We start from the raw sequence: 25,556 nt of genomic DNA, 5'->3' as shown, positions 1-25,556 counted from the left end.
AAATTTAGTAAGCTATAGACTTACATGTGTACTCTTCTGTATGTATAAATACGAACCAACGAAAAGATTTAAATAGATATCAAAATTTAAGTATATATGTCAGGTGGTAATAACTAAAATTTAAAATAAAGCAGGATTAGGGCCACAGTGACAAGGTATGAGAGACTGCTATTTTAAAACTGACCAGGGAACATCTCTCTGACAAGGTCATTTCTGAGCAATAATCTGATGAAGAGATTGCTAATCATGCTCTTCCTGGAAGAGGGAACAGCAAGTACAAAGGCCCTGAGGCAAAAGAGTGCTTTGCAGTGTTCAAGGAACTTCAAGGAGGCCAGTGTGGCTGCAGTGGCATGAGGGAGAGGGAGGACAGTTGGAGATGTCAGAGTCAGGTGAGCAGGGGAGCACCGATCACACGGGAGCTTCTAGGCCACGTAAGCCAGAGTAATCTGGACCAGCAGCTTTGAGCAGAGGCCCGTGAGGATCTGTCCTAACTTTTTAACAGAAATCACGCTGGCTACTATATTGCGAGTGCCTGAGACAGGGGCAGAAATGAGACGACCACTTTGGAGGATAATGCAGAGAACAAGAAGGATAGAAAAATGGTCAGATTCTGATATATTTTAAAGGAAAAACAAGAGTTACTGATGGATTAGATATGGGGCATGAGGCTGTGACCTGAAAAACCAGACAGAGTAAAATGTCCCTGAGCAGGACAGGGGAGCCTGCAGGAAGAGTGGTTTGTTGTTTTGATAGTGCAGGGGGAGCAAGAGTTCCTTTGTGGACGTTCCCAAGCTGTCTATTAGATATATAAGTGGAAATGTCAAGTTGGATACCTAATTATCAGGGAGACCAGTGCCCAAGTGAAGGGCTGGTACGTTCATGCATCCTGATAGGCAGGTATGGACGCTGATGCAAGCAGCTTGGTCGATTTGGTGAGGGGCATGTAAAAGTTTTCTTCTCATTGCTCCTATTTCCTCAGTAAAATAAGAAAAGTAAAGCCATCAGTTGAGATAGTAGAGAGGAAGTACTGTTGGAGGCTTGCAGGAAATAACAAAAACATGACATAATCATACAAATATTCATCTAGGAAAGGTAACTAGGCAAATAAAGTAGGGTTGGCAGGCAGTTAGGGGTGCACACGAGATTAGTGCTCATGAACTTAATGTGAGACTAGCCAGCAGGTGCGTTTTCCTCCTACTATGCTTGAGTGGCTTAGAGGCAGGCAAGGGAAAGGTAGAGAACTAGATTTAACCAAGACTGGGTTTTTTCAGGCAAGTATGATGCAGAGAGACTGGGAAAGGGGAATGGAGGGGTATGCACAAATCAATGATTCTAACAATGAAGCACAGAATCTAAGCTGGGAGAATAAAGGGCTTCTCGGTGCAATGGAAAAGGGAAATTAAGGTTCGGTTCCTACTTCAACATCTAATATATACTTAGATTTGCATAATGATGATGAGGCCCAGCCAGCATTCAAATAGCTGGCAGAAATGTCTATAGATCATTGCAGTCATCTCTTTTGTCTTCACCTAAGACTTGACCTAAACTGGCAAATGACAGATGGGTAGTCATACTATTAAAAACCAAATAAAAAAAATCTATTTCAGGGAGAAAAAAGTAATAGACACCAAAATTTTACAAACCATATATGTCCTAAATAGGTAACTATACAATCTTGTTTAACATTTTTAAAACTTTAACTGGTTTAAAACTTAAGAAAAATAAAGACACGGGCCTCCCAGTGTCCCTGTCTCCCTAACAGTTATCTAACAAATTTCACCCTAACCAAACAGAGCTATACATCAGACACTTCTAACATTTTAAAATAGGGCAAGAATGACAAAATAATAGCAAAAATTTTCAAGTTGAATACATTTCCATAAGTACTTTAATAATTAAAACCACACTAATGAATGCATGTTTTTATGAGACAGTAGATGGAAAGAAGTGCATTTTAAAATACTTTAACAATACGGAAGACTAAATCACTTAGGAAAAGAGCGGTATTAACCAACTCTGCTGAGGCAGAGAAAAACAACTTTCCTAAACAGAGACCTAGGATGAAAACTCCTGATCTTAGGGATACCCTTTGTGCTCCAAGATCCCACCGCAATACCTGAGGCATCAGTAGACATAACAGACTCTTGAGTACAGAAGTCTTGTACGTACTAATAAATTATCGAAAGGCACTCAAGCAAATTAACAGAAAATCCTACATTAGCTAGCTCAGGGATTCTCAACCTTGGCACCAGTGACATTTTGGACCAGATATTCTTTGTTATGGGGGCCTATCCTGTGTGGACTGGAGGATGTTTACCACCATCCCTGGCCTCTGCCCACTAGATGCCAATGGCACCATCCCCCCCCCCCCCCACCTCCTAGCTATGACCAAAAATGACTCCAACACTGTCAAATGTCCCCTGAGGGGCAAAACTACCCCTGGTTGAGAACTACCAACTTAGCTATAATGTTTTTAAGACTTTCACATCTCACTTATAGGCAAGAAACAAACCTATCTCAAATGTGTATAGTATTACCTTTTCTACTATAAACTGAGTAAGCCTTGAAAATAAAACAAATGCCAGGAGTGGACCAAACATCTTTAAGTCTGGCAAGGATAAAAACCTACTGTTTGGATTGAAAATCACTTCCTTGACAGAAGACTGAGCTGTAGGCTTACAGGCAATTTCTTATACTGAGAGAATGGTTAGCTCTTGTAAAATTTAACTTACTGATACAGATTTGAATTTGAATAAGTGATCCATAGGTAGTACTATGAACTTGTCTCCTTAGTGCCTCATTCCCAATAGGGAATGAATGGAAGAGAAACTCCTTGAGTGTTCCTGGGGCTTCTTGTCTCCTACAATAGGTGTCAAATTTCTCCAGGTGAATGCTTACCGGTAAGGGATTGGATAAGGAATGTTGCGGTGAGGATCGTGCAACTGGTGGAACACTTCTGCCAGGGCTGGTTCCTGGCCCGCTTCCCCCAGCAAACTGGCCAACAGGGAAAAATGGATATGAATAATTCAAAACAGTACTATGCTTCAGATAAGGAGAGTAAAAGATTAACACACAAACAGGTCTTAATTATCTATGGCCCCTTTAAGTCAATACATCTTATTCTATAGAGAAAATGCCACGTAAGTCAAATTTTTCTATCTTTTCACTGAGATTTTTAAGAAGGAGCTCCAGCAGAAATGTATCAGATATAAAGAAAACATGGCTAGAAAGCTGCAGGTATACACGGTTTTGAAAACATAAGAGAAGAATGTTTTCCCTTCTTGTCTCAAAATACACGAAGCAGGAATACAGCGGTACAGTGGATGTTAGCGTCTTCTTTAACAACCACTAACGATGGGTCAGTGAGCTCACTACAGGTTCCACTGGACTAAAGGGAAGAGGACAAAAGAAGAGTCCAAGTCACTCAACTCCAATCTTTGTCAGACACGAAACCTAGTCTGGCCAAGAGAAAAATCACCTCATTTGTGAATTTTTATATCATCACAGACAAGACACATCATAAACAAATTTAAATTTTGGAAGTCAGCAGCAGTTTCCTCTGATAGACAGAGATGGGGCAGCATTAGATTGATGAAGATGGGGAGGAAGAGGAGGAAAGCACAGTAAAGGCAAAATACTGCTCTCTAAAGCCTTAAGTGAACCAAAGAATTTAGGTTTTAAATGATCACTACAGATTTTTTTTTCCAAAAAATTTAACTTACCTCAAAGTAATCACTAATTTTATGTCCCCTAGGAGTGCCTTTCCCTGAAAACGAAACCAAAGTAAGTATAATTTTTCCAATAACACATGTAAACCATCATTCACTACAATGCATTATGTATTCAATAAGTGCATACACTGTTATCAATTCAAGTGTCAGCTTCACTTTTAACAAACTAGCCAAAATACCTATATCCTAAAAACAGAGACAGTTTCCTCCATATAATAAAAGACTGAATAAGCAGTAAAAGGAAGACTTTTGCACAGCTTGCTTTCCTTTAAGATTCACTAATCTTTCTTTCATAAATACACTAACAAAACTTATGCCCCAACTGTGAATCAAGATAAAACTAATCGATAATCCACGCTCCCAACTAAAAGAACAAAGAATTCAAAGCAAACTCATCAGAACTAAAGGGTTTATTCTATTCCACAAAAAGAATTTATGTGACCTTGTCACTTTTGGAGAATTTCCCCCCTAAAAGAAAAAAGTGATTCATAAATTTAAAAAATAAGAAAAACACACAAAAAACCCCTGGGACCTCCATTTCTTAGAATGAGGGAGAAGACAAAGCAAACCATGTATTCTTTCTTTAATTACATAAAGATGTTTAACATTATAACCATTATATTTACAGATTTATTCCACTGTGCACCAATGTTCAACTAAATAAGTGACACGGAAGAATAGGTGGAAAGGACAGCCATGTAAAATGAAATTATTTCTGGTCACATACTATTAACAAATCACTGATCTAATGCAAGACATAGTTAAAACTCCAATGTTACCTCTTATCTGTACAATACATGCTTAGTCTGAGAAAAACCTGTGGCAAGATTGTTAATTTACAACAGGGAAAACAAGAGTCCCCAAAGAAATGACACTGTTTTGTCGAGCATGTATCAAATCGCAAGTCTGTAATAAACAGCCTGATATTCCCTTAAGGTACACAAATCTCCTTTGTTAGGAACCCCTGTACACAAACTAATTACTCAGTGTGAGTTTGAAAATTCTAAGAACATAAGAATTTAGTATTTTTATTGGTGTGAAATTATTACTACCTTGGCTAGTTTCATATGGTTCAGCTTTTCTTTTCCGGTTTCGCTGGTCATTCTGCTTTTTCTCAGGAGTCTGTTAAATACCATATACATCAGAATTAGCATTTTGCTAAATTTTTCACATTACAAAAATTAGAGAGAACAAAATATCAAATTTATAAGGAGATTTAACTGGCACAGACAAGTCCTAAATCCACGTTCTGCTCTTAAAGTAGCGTCATGGAAAAGTGTAGAGTCTGGAACCAAATCATCTATGTAATTTTTGGCAAACTTAAATTATCAGAGCTTCAATTTACTCATCTGTAAATCACGGTTGCTGGAAAGCTTAAATAAGATAATTCATAAACCACAAATGTAGTACAAATATCTAGCATACAGAAGGCTCTCGGACAGCAGCTGTTACAATATTTCTACTTTAAAAGAGCTTAAATTTCTGTTTCAAAAAGGAAAGATATACATAATCAATCAACTGGCTCTAATTTATTGAAAGCTTTATCTAAGTGCAAAGTAGGTAGCTGCAGATTTGGACCCATATCCATGCAACTAGGTTATCTGCCTAAAAAACACAATTTTCAGCCAGACTACAGTGATCCACGCTATTGAAGTGCAGTCCTGCATTGCTTAACGACGGGAACACGTTCTGAGAAATGCGTCATTAGGTGATTTGGTTGTTTTGTGCACTTACACAAACCTTGGTGGTACAGCCTACTACACACCTAGGCTTTATGGTACTAATCTTATGGGACCACTGTCATATATGCGGTCTGTCGTTAACTGAAGCGTCGTTATGTGGCACATGACTGTACTACCAAATGTGAAAATTCAAGGATACTTAAGCTAATTCAGTTACAACTGCAAGTTTTTGCCCTTCATTGATGGCAACTAAGCAAAAAAATTTTTAAAAAGAAAAGAAAGACAACACCTATACATGGTTATGATAATAAAAACCCATCAGGGCCACCTCACAGCTGTATAGACACGAAGAGCACACAACTCAAAGGGGAGCCGTTCACACAGACCCTAGCAGTGCCCCTAGAGTTATGCAGTGTTATTTAACCCAGACTGCAAGTGTGGGACTATGAAAAGCCTTGTAATGGGTGTGGCTTCTTACCTCTACTTCTTTATCACTCAAGGACCCCACGCTGCACAAGCTCTGGTTGGAAGACTCACTATTGAGTGGCCCCTGGAAAGAAAAAAAAAAAGCTAATTTAAGATGACAGCAAAACTGAGGAAGAAGCCTGACTTTGATGTCTAAATCAGCTCAAAGAGGCCAAGAGTTAACTGCAACACCTCCAAGCCAACTTGAAAAGAACTCAATCAACTATAGTACAGTGCCCTCATGTTAAAATTCTCTTGCTACTATTATTTTCATTTCCTTTACAAACTCTGTACTCATGTACAGATTTTCCCTTCTAGAGCACTTTCAAATGTAGTGACTTCACTCTTTAAGGAAAATAAGAGGGGAAATCAATTCTCTTGGCCTCTTGTATCTGAAAGCTGAGATGCTAAGGAGTGCATTAAGGGTTCCCTATGAAGGGGGGTCAGGGACCACAATGAAAGAAACACTTTTTCTGAGTCATGCTTTAAGGAGGCATGACTGCTAGCTCAAAAAACAAAGTTATGAGAGACTGACTCTGCTGGCCGGCTCCTCAGTGAAATTCGTGAAAATTATTTCATAAACAACCATTTAAAGCCTCTAGAAATGGTCCCTAAGGGCAAACGGCAAATGAAGAAATAATTATTCAATAAAATCTATGAAAATTCAGTTGAAAAGTAAGTTTGTGGTATTTCAACCAAGACCACTCTCTCTCTCCCCCTCCCACCTCAACAAGGCTCTAGACTGCTGTAGCCAAGAACACAGGGCTCCCCCTTCCCTCAGCTCTCAGTCCAATACTCTCCTCGCTGTTGGGTAGATTCAATAGAATCTCTATCAGAATCTCAGCTGGCTTCTTTGTAGAAACTGACAAGCTGATCTAAAATTCTTAAGGAATTACATGGGACCAGCATAGGCAAAACCTTGTAAAAGAACAAAGTAGGAAGACCCATTCCCTGACTTCAAAACTTACCATAAAACCATAGTAATCAAGACAGTACAGCACTTGCATAAAGACAGATCATTGGAATGAAATTGAGAGTCCAAAGATAAATCCATAATGTACAGTCAAATGATTACTGACTAAGGTGCCAAGACCATTCAACAGGGGAAAGAACAGTCTTGTAACAAACGGTGCTGGGACAACTGGATAACCACAGGTAAAAAAGTTAGACCTTTACCTCACACTATAAACAAAAATTTACTCAAAATAGCTCAAGGACTGAAATGTAATAGCTAAAACTATAAAATTCTTAAAAGAAAACAGGTAAATCTTCATAACCTCGGATTAGGCAAAGAATTCTTAGATATGACACCAAAAGCGCCAATTACAAAAGAAAAGAGATAAATTGGACTTTTTCAAAATCAAAAACCTATGGTTGAAAGGACACTACCAACAAAGTAAAAAGACAACCCACGAAATGGGAGAAGGTATTTGCAAATCACATATCTAATAAGGGATTTGTATGCGGTATAAAGAATTCCTACAATAATAAAAAAACAGATAACCCAATGTAAAAATGAGCAAAAGATCTGAATAGATATTTATCCTAAGATGATATACAAATGGCCAATAAACACATGAAAAGCAGCTCAACATCATTAGCCAACAGGGAAGTACAAATCAAAACTACAATGTAATATCACTTCACACCTACTAAGATGGCTAGAATCAAAAAGACCACAAGAGGTGCCAGCCCGGCCCATGCCAGCAGTTAAGTTCGCGCGCTCTGCTTCGGCAGCCCAGGGTTTTGCCGGTTCGGATCCTGGGCCGAGACATAGCACAGCTCGTCAGGCCACACTGAGGTGGCGTCCCACATGCCACAACTAGAAGGACCCACAACTAAAATATACAACTATGTACCAGGGAGCTTTGGGAGAAGAAGGAAAAATAAAATCTTTAAAAAAAAAAAAAAAGACCACAAGAAGTGCTGGCAACAATGTGGAGAAACGGGAAGCCTCATACACTGCTGGTGGGAAAGTAAAATGGTGCAGCTGCTTTCAAAAACAGGCAGTTCCACAAACAATTAAACAGAGTTAGTATATGACCCAGAATGCTACTCCTAGGTATACACTGAAGAGAAATGAAAACATATACAGAGAAAAACTTGGACACAAATGTTTATAGCAGCATTATTCACAAAAGTCAAAAGGTAGAAACAACCCAAACGTTTGTCAACTGATAAACAGATAAACAAAATGTGATATATCCACACGGTGGAATATTATTTGGCCATAAAAGGGATTCAAGTATTGATGCATGCTACAACATAGACGAATCTTGAAAACATTTTGCTAAATAAAAGAAGCCAATCACAACAGACCACATATTAAACGATTCCATTCATATGAAAATCCAAAACAGGGAAATCTAAGACAGACAAAGTAAGTTAGTAGTTGCTTAGGGTGGGAATGGGGAGATATGGGGGTGACAGCTAAAGAATATGAGGTTTCTTTTTAAGGTGATAAAAATGTTCTAAAACCGACTGTGTTGGTGGTTGTACACATCTGTGAATACACTAAAAACCAATGAACTGTAATTTCAAATGAATGAATTATATGGTATACAAATTATATTTTAATAAAGCTGTTAAAAAAACCAAGGCTTAGCGTCTGAAATAATTACATTCCCGTTAGAGTGTATTAAGTATGCCTTTCACTGTATCCTTAAAGCACTACTTTTAAACTGCAATTAACACAATAAACCACACTGCTTCATAGTGAGACATTTGTGAAGCTGCAAAGAAAAATAAGAAAACCAAACTAAGGAGAAGAAATAAAATCAAATCATGTATTCCAAGTGACATAAATCAATGAAGGATTTATTTCTATGATACAGAGTTCCACGATGTTTTAAATGAAAGAGGTTTATTTGCATAAGAATTCTACAATAATTTAAAGTGAGTATTTCTATCCCAAATTTAAAAAATATTCTGTTCATGAATTATCTCTATTGTAACCATTATGAAGCATTTTTTCCCTTGGATAGTAATAAAACCACACACACTATATTTTAATTATCCACTTTACTCACCAAAAATCCCTCACTTTCAAAAGGAAATGGCAAATGTGATGAATAAAGACAAGAGAAAACTGAAGAACCTATTTTTTATTGGCAATTACTAATAATGAAATAAACTGTGGACATAACAGTGGGGTTCAATTGTAGCATGTGAGATACCAATGCAAGAGGCACAAGGATCCTTGTGGTTCCTTGGGTATGTGTGTCTAAGCAAAGGAAAAAAGAACTTTCTCTGTCCTTTTCTGAAGCACAGTATTCCAAATTATTATAAAATCATTAGATTACATTTAATTAAACAGGGATAAATGACATGCAGTGTCTGTTCTAAAATAGCTTACTGTCTAGTAAGAGAGCTAACCAAAGGCTTTTAGGCAAACTTCCAAAAATGTCACTATCATTAAAAACAAACAAACAAAAAAGGCAGAAGAAACTGAACTAAATTAAAGGAGGATTAGAAAGGCCTGACTAAATTCAACGTATGGTCCTTGATTTGACCTGGATATCAAAACAAAACAAAACCAAAGGACATTACTGGGACAAAGGCAGAAATTGAACATAGACTATATACTAGAAAAATCCTTCTACAAACTGGTCTGTTGTCATCAGTTCCTCAGCTGTAAGCTTTCCCATTTGTTGCATCTTTTGACTACAGTGCTTTGTAAGTCTTCATGAGCTCATCTTCAGCTTTGGGAGAGTCCTCCACTTCTCAAGGGTTAAGGAGCAGTCCCAAAGGCAGTCTAGTGGTTGCTTCTGCCAGCGCCATATAACATTCTTCCGTTTCAAACACAGTTATAATTAGTTTTCCTGCCCAGATTTCCACACAAGGTTGGAGTTTCCATTTCTTGCAGGTGGCTTTTAACAGCCATAATCCAAAGTTAAGTGGCTCACTTCTGTTCCATCTCCTGGACTGGGGGGGCAGTCTTACTAGTCCTAGTTCATAGATAAGCTTGCCCCTTCTCCCAATTCCTAGCTTTACACAGTTCCAGTTCAGTCCTTTGGCCTCAATTACTATCCCCAGGGGTAAATTAAATCCCAAGGCACAAAAGTTTATGGGTCATTAGGGTTTAACTCCCAGTCAACATTGTGACATCTTCACATATTTGAAGCTATAATAACTTGGATTCTATTTTTCCAATACTGCTGACATTCAGGAATTATATAATTTTCATGTATTCCATTTAGCCAGTCACTTTACTGAATTGTTATTCTTTCTAATCATCTCTCAGTTTGTTCTGTTTAATTTAGTTGTTTAGACATAAAATCACAGCATTTATAAATAATAAGTTTATAGCTTCCTTTCTACAATTTATATCTCATTTCACATTTTACTGCATTGAATAAAACAACATAAGTAATCATCATAAACATTGTTTTGGGGGCCGGCCCGGTGGCCCAGCGGTTAAGTGTGCATGTTCCGCTTAAGCGGTCCAGGGTTCACTGGTTTGGATCCCAGGTGTGGACATGGCACCACTTGTCAAGCCATGCTGTGGTGGGCATCCCACATATAAAGTAGAGGAAGATGGGCACGGATGTGAGCTCAGGACCAGTCTTCCTCAGCAAAAAGAGGAGGACTGGCAGCTGATGTTAGCTCAGGGCTAACTTCCTCAAAAAAAGAAACAAACATTGTTTTGTTCTTTTTTTCCCCCAAGGTAATTCCTCTAGTGCTTTACCATTAAAAACTGTATTAAGACCTCAAATAACCAAAATAATCTTATAAAAGAACAACAAAGTTAGAGGTCTCCCATTTCCTGATTTGAAAACTCATGATAAAGCTACCGTAATCAAAACAGTATGGCAGTGGCATAAAGATAGACATATAGACAAATGGAATGGAATCGAGAGCCCAGAAATAAACTCTCACATAAATGGTCAAATGATTTTTTCTTTTTCCATCTTTTTCTTTACTGATTTTTTTTCAGTTTTATTCAGTTATAATTGACATTGTATAAGTTTAAGGTGTACCACATAACAACTTGACATAAAACGATTTTCAAAGAGAGCACCTAGACCATTCAATGAGGAAAGGACAGTCTTCTCAACAAATGGCGCTAGGAAATCTGGATATCCACATGCAAAATAATGAAGTTGGACTTTTATCTTAAACAATATACAAAAATTAACTCAAAATGGATGACACCAAAAGCACAGGCAGTGAAACAGAAAAACAGATAAATTGGACTACACCAAAATTAAAAACCTCTGTGCATCAAAGGACATGATCAACAGAGTGAAAACCCACAGAATGAGAGAACCCACAGGCTGGAAGAAAATATTTGCAAATCATATCTTATGCTAAGGGACTGCTATCCAGAATATATAAAGAATTCTACAAATCAACAAAACCAAACAAACAATCTGATCAAAAAACAGGCAAAGAACTTGAATAGACATTTCGCCAAAGAAGATATACAAATGCTCAACAAGCACATGAAAAAATACAACATCACTAATCATTAGGAAAATGCAAATCGAAATCACAATGAAATTTCATACCACCTCACACCCATTAGGATGGCTATTATCAAAAAAACAGGAAATAAATGCTGGCAAGGATGTGAAGAAGTTGGATCCACTGTGCACTGTTGGTTGGAATATAAAATGGTGAAGCCACTATGGAAAACAGTATGGTGGTTCCTTGAAAAATTAAAAATGGAATAACCATCTGATACAGCAATTCCACTTCTGGGTATATATCCAAAAGAACTGAAAGCAGAGTTTTGAAGAGATATTTGCACACTCATGTTCATAGCAGGTTATTCATAACAGTCAAGGTTGAAGCAACCCAAGTGTACAGCAATGTACGAATGGGTAAACAAAATATGGTACATTCATACAATGGCATATTACTCAGCCTTAAAAATGAAGGCAATTCTGACATACACTACAAAATGGATGAACTTTGAGGACATTATGCTAGGTGAAATAAGTCAGTGACAAAAGGGCAAATATTGTATGATTGCCTTTATATGAGGTACCTAGAATAGTCAAATGCATAGAGACAGAAAGTAGAACGGTAGTTGCCAGGGACTGGAGTGAGGGAGGAATGAGGGGTTGTTGTTTACTGAGTACAGAAGTTCAGTTTTGGAAGATGAAAAGAGTTCTGGAGACTGGCTGCACAACAATGTGAATGTACTTAACACTACTGAACTGGACACTTTAAAAACGGTTAAGATGGTAACTTTTATGTTATATGTATTTTACCACAATTAAAACCTTTTTTTTTTTCCAAAAAATTGGCACCTGAGCTAACATCTGTTGCCAATCTTGCTTTTTTCTTCTTCTCCCCAAAGCCCCCCATAGTTGTACATATAGTTGTACATTCTAGTTGCATGTTCTAGTTGCAGGTCCTTCTTGCTCTGCTGTGTGGGACGCTCCCTCAGCATGGCTTGAGGAGCAGTGCTAGGTCTGCGCCCAGGATCCGAACTGGCAAAACCCTGGGCCACCGAAGCCGAGTGCATGAACTTAACCACTCAGCCCTAGGGCCGGCCCCTACTAAAACATTTTTTTAAAAATGTACTCATTGTTGTTTTTTAAATTAGAAAGTTGAGAGGGCTACTGAGTGTATCCAAATGCTTTTTTAAAAGTTATTACTTATTTATTTGCTATTGTAATAACGACAATAGCCAACACCTATGTAGCACTTCCATGGGCTAGGCATTCTGTATTAGCACATTTAATTCTCACTGATAAAAACAGGCCCACACAAATATGCCCAACTGATTTTTCACAAAGGTACAAAAGCAATTCAACAGCCTTTTCAACAAACAGTGCTAGAGCAATCAGACATCCATAGGCAAAACTATGACCTCGACTTAAACCTCATACCTTATTTAAAAAATTAACTCAAACCAAATCAAGAACTTAAATGTAAAATATAAAACCATAAAACTTTTAGGAACCAAAAGAGGAGAAAATCTTCACAACACAGGACTAGGTAAAGAGGTCTTTGACTTGACATCAAAAGCTTGATCAACAAAAGGAAAAATTAATAAATGGAACCTGATCAAAATTAAAAACTTCTACTCAGGGGCTGGCCCCATGGTGTGGTGGTTAGGTTCAGCGCACTCTGCTTCTGCAGCTGGGTTCGTGGGTTCAGATCCCAGGTGTGGCCCTACACTACTCATCAGTCATGCTGTGGCAGTGACCCACATATAAAGTGGAGGAAGACTAGCACGGATGTTAGCTCAGGGCTAACCTTCCTCAAGCAAAAAAAGAGGAAGATTGGCAACAGATGTTGGCTCAGGGTGAATCTTCTTCAGTAAAAAAAAACAAAAGAAAGAAAGAAAAATTACACTTAGCAAAAGACCCTGTAAATAGGAATGAAGAAACAAATTACAGACTGGAAGAAAATATTTGCAAATGGCATATCTGACAAAGGACTTGAAATTCGACTATATAAAGAACTCAAAACTCAACTGTGTTGTTTTTTTTTTTAACCCAATTAGAAAACTGGCAAAGACATGAACAGACATTTCACTGAAGAGGCTATAAAGATGGCTAATAAGCATAAGATGTTTAACATCATTAGCCATTAGGGAAATATAAATTCAAACTACAATAAGATTTCATTACACATCTATCAGAATGCTGAAACAAAAAATAGTGACAACACTAAATGCCAACAAGCATGTAGAAAAACTGAGCCACTCGTACATTGCTGGTGAGAATGTAAAAAGGTACAGCCAATTTGGAAAATTGTTTGGCAGTTTCTTTTAAAACTAAAAATGCACTTAACACTTATCATATGACCCAGCAATTGTACTACTGGACATATGTTCCAGAGAAACAATGTTCATGCAAAAACCTATACACGAATCTTCATGGTGGCTTTATTCCGAACAGCCAAACACTGGAGACAATGAAGATGTCCTTCAGTGGGTGAAGAGTTAAACTGTGGTATATCCACACCATGGAATACTACTTAGCAATAAAAAGGAACCAACTATTTATATATGCAACAACTTGGACAGACTTCAAGGAAATTACACCAAGTGAAAAAAGCTAATCTCAAAAGGTTGTATATTGTATGATACTATTATATACATATATATATTTCTTGAAATAATAAATTTAAAGAGATGGAAGACATATTAGTGGTTGTCAGGAGTTAAGGTTCCAAGGGAGAGGGGGTGGGGGTGGCTACAAAGGAGTAGCAGGAGAGAACTTTGCGGTAATGGAGCACTTCTGCATCTTGATTGTGGTGGTGGTTACAAGCAGCTATACAGGTGGCAAAATTGCGTAAATGTACATACACATACGTGTGTACACACACACACAAATGATGCTGTATAACGTGAAATCTGAATGAGTTCTGTGCATTTTACCAATGCTAAATTCCTCATTCTAATATTGTACTAGAATAACAGAACAAGTTCACCTTGGGGGAGGAGGGGTGCTTAGAACCTCCCTGTACCTTTCTTGCAACTTCCTTTAAATCTATAATTATTGTGAAATTAAAAGTTTTTTAAGTTTTTATTTATGTAGTATTTACTTGCTAGAGTTAAGTAATGATAATGACAAACAATACTTAGGTAGCTCTTGCTACATGGGCCAGCTATTCTATATTAGCACATTTAATCCTCTAACAACCTGTTATGGGCTCAACTGTCTCCTCCTCAAATTTATATGTTGAAGCCCTAAGCCCCAGTACGTCAGAATGCATTTTGAGATAGGGCCTTTAAAGAGGTAATTAAGTTAAAATGGAGTCATTAGGGTAGGCCCTAATCCAGTATGACTGATGTTCTTATAAAAAGAGGAAATAAGGACACAGAGACACCAGGCATGCACATGCACAGAGGAAAGACCATATGAGGACATGGCGAGAAGGCAGCCATCCTCGAGCCAAGGAGAGAGGCCTCAAAAAACCCAACCCTGCTGACAGCTTATCTTGTACTTCTAGCATCCAGAACTGTGAGAAAATAAATTTCTGTTGTCTAAGCCACCAGTCTGCGTTATGGGAGTCCTAGCAAACTAATGTGCAACTTTATAAGACAGCTGCTACCATTACTCTCATTTATAGATGAGGAAACTATTAAGCAAAGTTCCATAAACTCCCCAAGGTCACACAGCTGGTAAGAAGCAGAGCCAGGATCCGGACCTAAGGGATCTGGCTTCAAAATATGTGCAACTAGCCAGTTAGCTGGTCTAACTCTAGACAGAGTAATGAGTTTTTAAAATATTGAACTTGTCTGGCATTCTTAGGATAAACCACTTGAAACTAAAGGAATTATCTCCCATGGCCATTTGCTGGTATTTTTATTTGAATTTAAATATCTATAAATCCATAAATGAGATTAAGCTATACTTTTACTTTCTCCTATTAGTCAGGTTTTGCTATCAGAATTTATTATTTCTGGGGCCAGCTCCGTGGCCAAATGGTTAAGTTCACACACTGCTTCATCGACCCAGGGTTTCGCTGGTTCGGATCCTGGGCACGGACATGGCACCGCTCATTAGGCCACACTGAGGTGGTGTCCCACATACCACAACTAGAAGGACCCACAACTAAAATATGCAATTATGTACTGGGCAGATTTGGGGGCAAGAAGCAGGAAAAAAAAAAAGGAAGATTGGCAACAGCTGTTAGCTCAGAAAAGAATTTTTCTTTTTTTTTTTTTTAAGATTTTTTAATTTAATTTTATTTTTTGAGGAAGACTCGCCCTGCGCTAACATCTGTGCCCATCTTCCTCTACTTTACATGTGGGATACCCACCACAGCACTGCTTGACAAGCAGTGTGTAGGTCTGCACCAGGGATCCAAACTGGCGGACCCCAGGCCACTGAAGCAGAACGTGCTAACTTAACAGCTGCACCACCCAGGTGGCCTCAGAATTTATTATTTCTATTTTATTATTTAACAGGAGAATTATCTATTCCTTGAAAGGTTATGAGAGACCACCAGTATAGGGAGTGGATTTTTGCCCTCGTTCAAGGAGGAGGAATTAATTTTATAATCTCCTCAATTTTTCCTTGGTTACAGGAGTCTATTCTAATTTTTAGCTCTTATTTTGTCAACATTAATTCCTACTATCTTTGAGTTAAATTACTTCACTAAGCCTTTCTTTTCCTTTTTTTTTTTCTGAGGAAGATTTGCCCTGAGCTAACATCCATTGCCAATCTTCCTCATTTTTGGTTGAGGAAGATTAGCCCTGAGCCAACATCTGTGCCCACCTTCCTCTATTTTTTGTATGTGGGTCGCCACTGCAGCATGGCTTGCAGGTCCACACCCGGGATCCAAAGGGGTGAACCCAGCCATGGCTGAAGCGGAGAGCACAGAACTTTAACCACTCGGCCATGGGGCAGGCTGCTGACTGAGACTTTCATATCAATACCATATGACTAACAGCATCCATTTCCAGTTTTTTCTCTTTGAAGGTCCTCAGTATCTTTTGTTATCCTGAATTTACTCCCTCCATTTTTCACTCTGTTTCCTAATTTTCCAACTGTGGAGTGATTAATTCCTATTCTGTTTTGCATTGTATTTATTCCTGCTTGTGTTTTTATTATTTTTTCCTTTGTTTTTTAAAATTTTTTCTAAAACTTTAAATTGAATGGTAAATTCATACTCCTGTATGTTAAGTACTTCTTTGTCCACATTACATATGTTTAATTACATGGTATTTCCATTTATCTTATTTTCTAAGTAAAATAGTCTGTTACTTGATATTTGATACACAATGCCTATTTAGGAGAATGCTTACTAATATCTAAGTCCCTGGGGAGGGGAAACTGCCCCTTGAAAGTCATCTCAGGCTCAAAAAGAAGCTAGTACATTTTTTTTAACAAAGTATGGCAGTAAGTTAAGATGCCTTATAAAAGCCCCATTTTCTATGCCAACATTTAAACTATTTACTCTGTTCACTGCTAACGAGTTCTCTTTTATAAGTAAAAAACCAAATGGACAGTTTAAAAAATAGACAAGAGTCAAGTTTCTTGTTTTAAAAAAAAAAATGGTTTCCAAAAACATAGTGAAACACATTTCTAACATACTTAAAATGCACTTTGGGGTGGGGGTGGGGGGGTTAAAAAATATTTCAGTTACAAGTGTAAAAAAAAACCAAAACTGTGGAAAAGTTATAAACCCATGAAAACTAAGGTTAAGATACAAATGTTGACAATCAGGCTTTAGCACATGAATGACACCCATGTAAACTAAGAAAAACTTCTAGAAGTAGAAACCAAAGGGTAGTCTTTCACTCCTGGAAAAGACTAAACGTCAACATTCATTGAGCTTCTAAAGTCTTCATTTCCTCCTTGGACTAAATTGGCATCTTAGGGCCGGCCCGGTGGTACAGCAGTTAAGTGCGCATGTTCCGCTTCTCGGCGGCCCAGGGTGCACCGGTTCAGATCCCAGGTGTGGACATGGCACCGCTTGGCAAGCCATGCTGTGGTTGGCATCCCACATATAAAGTAGAGGAAGATGGGCACGGATGTTAGCTCAGGGCCAGTCTTCCTCAGCAAAAAGAGGAGGATTAGCAACAGATGTTAGCTCAGGGCTAATCTTCCTCAAAAAAATATAATATAATAAACCGACATTTTAAAAGTGATTGAGAACAGCAGACAAAAGTTAAACTTGATTAAGTATAAAGGAGCACAGCTGACAACAGGGTCAAACTAACCTGAATCAGTAAAGATACTCCATTAAAGGCTAGACCCAATGGAAAATTAAAACTAACAATCTCAATCCTTTTTTCAGTCATTGGTAGCACCACCTTTTCACACCACAGCAGAGTCAAACCAGCAATTAGAACTCTCTGACTTCCAGAGAACTACAGCACTGGCTAGTTGATCACACTGTTCCAAGCAGTGAAGCAGACGGGAAGTCTACTAAATTCTCACTTGATCTGTATAAGCAGAAGGGTTCTAGGTCAAGTGAACAAAAGCCTAACTTAATCATTAAAACCAGAGTCACAGCCCCTCAATCGATCCCAAGATGCGAGTCAGTCAGCAGACCCAGAACCCACTGAATGAGGGGTCTCCTTGAGGAAGGATTCCACTACACTGCCAAAAATTTACACTGTTAATCTTTCTCAGAGCCTTCCCTCAAAAGGACTATGGCCTTTTTGCAGGGTGACTGTGCGCTGGGAGAAAGGAAATAACCAAAGACTTCTCAAGGATTACTAGACACTGGCTCTGAATTGACACTAATACCAGAGACCCAAAACATCACTGTGGTCCACCAGTTAGAACAGGGGCTTATGGAGGCCAGCTGATCAGTGGAGTTTTAGCTCAGGTCCGTCTAACAGTGGGTCCAGTGGGTCCCTGAACCCATCCTGTGGTTATTTTCCCAGTTTCAGAATGCGCAATTGGAATACACATACTCAGCAACTGGTAGACTCCCTATACTATTTCCAGAATGTTCCCAATTTAGCAGAGAGCACTGTACACCTTTAACTTATAAAATAATCTTCAGCAACACTCCCCTCAAGAAATAAAATTTTTTTACAGAACAAAGATATTTGACTTACTTAAAAATTGGCAGTACTATGACAATCTATTCCAATACAATTTGTCTAACTACAAGCCAAGGTAACTCAGGAAGCTCTTTTACCATAATAACCAATCTTGACACTAACTGAAGCTAACTAATCTAGAAAACCAAAAGAAATGTTCAATTGAATCAAATGGCTTAACTCATTAATAATTACAGTAGCAAATATACTTGGGTGGCATAAATATAATGATGAAGTCCATCTCTGACTTCCATTTAATTTTGGTCAAAAGTTGGGTGATTTTATCATACACCTGAAACTAACATAAGTGAATTATACCTCAAAAAAAGAAAAAAGGCTTCAACATCAAAAAAAAAAAAAGGTGAGATTTCATTTTTCCTTTTTCTCCCCAAAGCCCCCCAGTACATAGTTGTGTATTTTTAGCTGTGGGTCCTTCCAATTGTGGCACGTGGGACGCCGCCTCAGCATGGCTTGATGAGCGGTGCCAGGTCGGTGCCCAGGATCCAAACCGGCAAAACCCTGGGCCACCAAAGCGAAGCACATGAACTTAACCACTCGGCCACGGGGCCGGCCCCCTAAGGTGAGGCAATTTTAAATGAATGACTTGGTGTTTTAGAAAGCAAACGAAAAGTTACTGTATACTGTCAAGAAAATCCTATATTTAGTCTTCAGTAATATTTCAGTCATGTCAAGTCCTAACCATGTAATTTAATAACATTCATTTCCAGACAAGCAAGCCCAACAATAAGAACAACATGAAATCCTTTAACTGCCTTCTCTCCTAGAAACCTGCTTATGTTCACTCAAGATCTAGTGCATATAATCAAAAAGACAGATAACAACAAAGTAAGGCAAGGATATAGAGAAAGTTTAACCCTCATACACTGCTGGTGAGCATGTAAAATGGTGCAGTCACTTTGGGAAAAGGTCTGGCAGTTCCTCAAATGGTTAAATTAATGACTAAAAAAAAGTATAGAGATCCTTAGTTTTACATTACATCCACCCTTTAATGGAGTATCACTTAACCATAAGATCCAGCAACACCACTTCTAAAAATATACCCAAGAGAAATTAAAACATAGGTGCACACAAAAACACGTACACAAATGTTCACACTACCATTATTCCTAATAGCCAAAAAGTGGAAACAACCCAAATGTCCATCAACTGAAGAATGGATAAACAAAATGTGGTATAACTTGGCAACAAAAAGAAATGAAGTCCTGATACATGCTACCACACGAATGAACCTTGAATGATGCTATGTGAAAGTCAGTCACAAAGGACTATATATTGTATGATTCTATTTATATGAAATGTTCAGAATTGGCAACTCTATAAAGACAAAAAAAGTAAATTAATGGTTGCCTAGAGCTAAGAGAGAGTGGTTTGGAGGGTGACAGCTAAGGGGTAAGGGTTTCTTTTTGAGGTGATGAAAATGTTCTAAAATTGATTAGGGTAATGGTTGCGGATTTCTGTAAATATACTAATAGCCACTGAATTGTACATTTTAATCGAGTGAATTGTACGGTGTGTAAATTATATCTCAATAAAGCTGTTAAAAAAAGATGCAGTGCAATTTTGCTGGATACAGGAAGTACTTCCAAGCACGGGACTGTGCTGCTACTGTGGTGGATACAGAAGAGCATCAACACCATCCTGCCCCCCAGAGCTTCCTGACCATCTATGGAAAGGATGAGGCTACAGTTTGCTCTAAATTTCGAATCCTTCACCTCACTTAATATTTCTCTGAATGGGTGACAAACATTCTACAAATGTGTTTCCAGGATGACTGCTTAAAGAACAATGATCCAAACTAGGTCTATGTACAGCAACATCTATAGGCCAGATCTCAAAATCATCTGCTGAGTGAAAAATAAACAAGTTGCAGAACAATAATGATAGTAGGATTCAGTTTTTGTAAAAATCACACACAAAAATCAATACTATACGTTTCCTATGGATAAACATATATGTGACTAGATAACTTTTAAAATTCTAAATGGACACAGATCAAACTTCTCAGAGCAATTTCAGTTCTCATTATTGTACAACTATGCATGTATTCCTCATATAACTGAAAATTAATCATTAAAAAAACTAAACCACAGCCTGGACTGGTGGCATAGTGATTAACTTCGCACACTCTGCTTCAGTGGCCTGGAATTCGTGAGTTCAGATCCAGGGCATGGACCTACAGACTGTTCGTCAAGCCGTGCTGTGTTTACGTCCCACATACAAAATAGAGAAGACTGGCACAGATGTTAGCTCAGGGCCAATCTTCCTCACCAAAAGAAAAACCAACAAGAAACTACTAATCCTAAGGGGAAAAAGAGGATGACTTCAATATACATAGAAGCAACAGTCATATGGATTACTATATATTTCACAATAAAGCTTACAATTTAGCCTTTAGCCTTTCTCCTAATGCTAAAAACCTCTATAGATCAAAAACTACAAATTCAATATTCACAGACAGAAAAAACTTTGTATAAAATCCTGGGGAACATTCACAGTAAAGACAACACAGAAGAAATGGTCATAAGAGTAAGAACAAAAATATAAAGATAACATAATCCAGGGGCCAGCCCTGTGACTGAATGGTTACGTTTCTGCACTCCACTTCAGCGGCCCAGGGTTTTACCAGTTCAAATCCTGGGCGTGGACATGGCACGGCTCATGAGGCCGTGTTGAGGTGGCGTCACACATGCCACAACTAGCAGGACCCCCAACTAAAATATACAACTATGTACTGGGGGGATTTGGGGAGAAAAAGCAAAAAAAAAAAAAAAAAATTGGCAACAGTTATCAGCTCAGGTGCCAATCTTTAAAAAATAAATAAGTACTAAATAACTAAATAATATAACATCATCCAGATTTAAAACATCCAAGAGGTACATAACCCTGAAGAAAGTTCGATGACCAGTAAGTTTAGGTTCCTGGCTTTTACCGTTTTGAAGAGATCATTAATTAATCTGTAAGAAACAAACCCACTGCCATCTCCTAAAGGAAACAGTATAACATAAGTCCTATAGCAGAGCCCAAGCCATTGGTACAATGATAGGAGGCGGCAGTCCAAATTCCAGTTGTGCCACTTACTGATTGTGGTACAACCTTTACCAAGTCAATTGCTCTCTATGAGCCTCAGTTTACTCATCTGTAAAAAGCCAGGCAGACACCACTAATGCCCTTTATGACCGTTCAAGGGCTAGAATTTAAGAGAGTAATTTTAAGTTTATATAATCAATGACTCTACCTCCCACACACACATCTTAGCTGTTTCCAGTTTCCACCTATCTGGTTAGGAGAAAGACAGTTGGGAGATTTTCCACCAAGGCATGACAATCTCATCTGCTCAATCTCACCTACTAACTCCACAAATTATACTACTAACCTACTGTCAAGGATGGCAGTGCACTTGGTGTAACCCATGTAAGACTAGCTAGATTACTGTTACTTATGCCCCTAAAGCACATTATTTTCCAAGGCACATGGCTCGAGGCTCAGAGTTAAATTAACATGGCAATTTAAATAGACAGACAGTGGCTTGGATTAAAGTGTATTAAAGCCACTTTATAACTGGTGTCTTGACATCTCAGCTGTGAGGAGTATCATAAATTTTATCACTGACTGTTTTTCTTCTGAGTGGTTTACTTTTAAAATAAAATAAAGAATAGATTCAAAGTTAGCACTATAAAAGTTAATCTCACTTTCTTGCATTTCCCGAACGGGAAAAGATAGGATGGTCCAGAGGTGTGACCAACAGAAAAATGACTGAGAACAGCTGGTACCGACAGCGTAAAGTGAGACAGGTGTGGGACTGAATCACTGAACCACTGCAGGAAAGTGGGCAAAGCACTAAAGCTCTACGAGCTCTGGTCCTCTCACCTGCGACAAAGAGGAAACACCACCCACCTTAGGGATATTGCACGGATTAAATAAAATAACACTACATATTGGGGAGGGGAGTGAAACTGCCTGAAATATAGTTGGCATCCAATGAAGATTAGTTCCCTCTTTCCCCCACAGAGGAGTCTGGGAGGATATGCAGGGACCATCCTGAACATGAAACATTAACCTACCAAGTCAACCAGTTTTAACCACTCTATAAACTGCCAAGCATGTTATTACAATAGTTTGCCCCACATAGAGGCAAGATTATTCAACGATATCTAATTTAAGATCTAACTAGAAGGTAAAGGCTTTGAACCATTCGCCTAAACCAAAAATGCTAAACCAAAGATGGAACCTCAGCACCCTAAATCTATTTCTCCCTTCAACTAGATTATAACTCCATGAGGGCAGGGATCATCTATTTTATTCACTACTATATCCACTGCACAGTATCTATTACATAATAGGTGTTTAACAAAGGTGTGCTCATAAACCAATGTGTGTTCTTTAATCCTTTGAACCTCAGTGTCCACATCCATGAAATGGGTATACAAGGTAACTTCTATTACAAGAAACTCAAGAAATATTCTCACTCTTCTGTCCTTGGGAAGGTTTTTATATTTATACTATTTGATGCTACTGTAAATGATACTGCATTTTAAATTTCAACTGCCAATTGTACACTGCTAGTACACAGAAATACAATTGATTTTCATAAATTAATCTTCTTTCCTAGTAAAAACTTAAACTCTAGTAGCTTTTTTATTAGACATTGGGTTGAAAGCATTCCGTCTTTCACCATTGAGAATGAGGTGCACTGTAAATTTTCCATAGATGCCTTTCATCAGATCAAGGAAGTTCCCTTCTATTCCTAGTTAGCTGAGAGCTTTTATCACAAATTGGCATTGAACCTTGTTCAAAGGCTTTTTATGCATCTATTACAAGGTCACTTAGCTTTTCTTTTTTATTCTATTAATATGGTGAATTATACTGACTTTCAGTGTTAAATCAACCTTGCAAATGGGATTAAACCCCGTTGGTCATGATGTATTATCCTTTTCATATATCTTTTTCTGGATTCAATTTACTAATATTTTGCTAATGATTTTTGCATATATATTCATGAGGGAGACTGAGCTATAGTTTTCTTTTTTCCTAATGTCTTTGCCTGGTTTGGTATCAAGGTAATGCTGGCCTCAAAAGTGTTTTCTGAAATTTCTAAAAAATTTGTTATTTCTTCCTTAAATGTTTATAGAATTCACCAACAAAACCACATGGGACTGGAGTTTTCTTTGTAAAAAGGCTTTTCATTATAACTCCAATTTCTCTAATAAATATACTTATTCAGATTTGCTTTCTATTTTATTTATTTCAGCTCATTATTTCTCTCCTTCCACTTAGTTTGCTCTGTTTTCTAGCTGCTTGTTTTTGGGGGTTTTTGTTGAGGAAGATTTGCCCTGAGCTAATATCTGTGCCAGTCTTCCTCTATTTTGTATGTGGGTCACCACCAGAGCACAGTCACTGACAAGCAGTGTAGGTCTGTGCCCAGGAACCGAATCTGGGCTGCCAAAGTGGAGCACACCAAACAAACTACTAGGCCATGTGGCCGGACCCTTTTTCTAGCTTCTTTAAGGTGGAAGCTCGGGTCACTGATTTTAAACCTTTCTTTTGAAGCTATAAGTTTCCTTCTTAAGCACTGCGTTAGCTGTATTCCACAAATTTTGATATATTGTGTTTTCATTTTTATTCAGTTCAAAATATTCTCTAACCTCCCTTGTGAATTCTTCTTTGACCTAAAGGTTATTTAGAAGTATGTTATTTAACTTCCAAATATTTGCAGAATTTCTAGATATCTCTTTCTTTTTGATTTCTCATTTAATTTCATTGTAGTCAGAGCAGTGCTCTCTATATGATTCCAATCCTTTTAAATTTGTTGAAACATGTTTTATAGTCTAGCATATAGTCTATTTTGGTAACTGTTCCACGGGCACTTGAAAAGAATGTGGGCACAGTGTTCTATAAACATCAACTAGGTACAGTCCATTGATAGTATTGTTCAAATCTTCCATATCCTTGCTGATTTTTTCTTTCTTTCTTTTTTTTTTTTAAGATTTTATTTTTTCCTTTTTCTCCCCAAAGCCCCCTGGTACGTAGTTGTATATTCTTCGTTGTGGGTCCTTCTAGTTGTGGCATGTGGGACGTTGCCTCAATGTGGTTTGATGAGCAGTGCCATGTCCCCGCCCAGGATTCGCACCAACAAAACACTGGGCCGCCTGCAGCGGAGCGCGCAAACTTAACCACTTGGCCACGGGGCCAGCCCCCCTTGCTGATTTTTTTGCCTGCTTGTTCTATCAATTATAGAGCAAGAACGTTGCAATTTCCAACTATAATCATGGATTTGTCTATCGTTCTTTTCAACTATCAGTTTTTGCTTCACTGTTACTGGACACATACACATTTAGGACTGCTGGGTCTTCCCAATGAATTGATCCTTTTTTCATTAAGAAATGTGCTTCGTTACCACTTGTAATATTTGCCTGGTTCTGAAGTCTCCTTTGTCTAATACAAATATGGTCACTCCAGTCTTTTTTTTTTTTTTTAAAGATTGGCACCTGAGCTAACAACTGTTGCCAATCATTATTTTTTCCCCTGCTTTTTCTCCCCAAATCCTCCCAGTACACAGTTGTATATTTTAGTTGTAGGTCCTTCTAGTTGTGGCATGTGGGACGCTGCCTCAGCCCAGGATCCAAACTGGCGAAACCCTGGGCTGCTGAAGCAGAGCGTGCAAACTTAACCACTTGGCCATGGGGCCGGCCACACTCCAGTCTTTTTATACTTAGTATTTATACAGTATCTTTTCCTATCCTTTCAAACATAAAGATATGGGGGCCAGCCCTGTGGTCAAGTGGTTAAGATTGCAAGCTCTGCTTCGGTGGCCTAGGCTTTTGCTAGTTCAGATCCTGGGCGCGGACATGACACCGCTCATCAAGCCATGCTGAGGTAGCATCCCACATGCCACAACTAGAAGGACCCACAACTAAAAATATACAACTATGTACTGGGGGGCTTTGGGGAGAAAAAGGAAAAATAAAATCTTTAAACATAAAGGTACATGTTAAAAATAAAGTGGGTTTCGCCAAGACTCATCCCTCACTGCATATCCGAAGATTAACTCACTTAGGTATCATCACATAACGTACGGTGGACGGAAATTCTAAAATGGTATTCAATGTGAGAAATCCTCTAAGATTTTCCCTCCCTATGTTCTCACTATGTTCTCAGATGCCGGTAAAGTTGAATAAGTCAGAGGGAAAG

General features: G+C 38.2%; 1 protein-coding gene across 5 annotated transcripts in view; it reads right to left on the bottom strand.

Annotated features, from left to right (window-relative positions):
- The window catches only part of TLK2 (tousled like kinase 2), a 109,865-nt gene that overhangs the window by 65,668 nt on the left and 18,641 nt on the right, over positions 1 to 25,556 (bottom strand). For 3 of the 5 annotated variants that reach the window (XM_044744267.2, XM_044744266.2, XM_070483437.1), the window contains exons 3-6: positions 5,892 to 5,963; positions 4,784 to 4,853; positions 3,723 to 3,766; positions 2,899 to 2,994 (exon numbers count right to left, since the gene is read on the bottom strand). In XM_044744267.2, the coding sequence (XP_044600202.1) occupies positions 2,899 to 2,994; positions 3,723 to 3,766; positions 4,784 to 4,853; positions 5,892 to 5,963 (282 nt within the window). The remainder of the gene's footprint in view (positions 1 to 2,898; positions 2,995 to 3,722; positions 3,767 to 4,783; positions 4,854 to 5,891; positions 5,964 to 25,556) is intronic. The other 2 variants (XM_070483438.1, XM_070483436.1) reach the window with 1 other exon arrangement.

The sequence above is a fragment of the Equus asinus genome, chromosome 13 (genome assembly GCF_041296235.1).
Source record: "Equus asinus isolate D_3611 breed Donkey chromosome 13, EquAss-T2T_v2, whole genome shotgun sequence".
NCBI classification, from domain to species: Eukaryota; Metazoa; Chordata; class Mammalia; order Perissodactyla; family Equidae; genus Equus; species Equus asinus.
The sequence above is the reverse complement of the archived record's forward strand: the minus strand, read 5'-3'. Positions and strand labels throughout refer to the sequence as shown.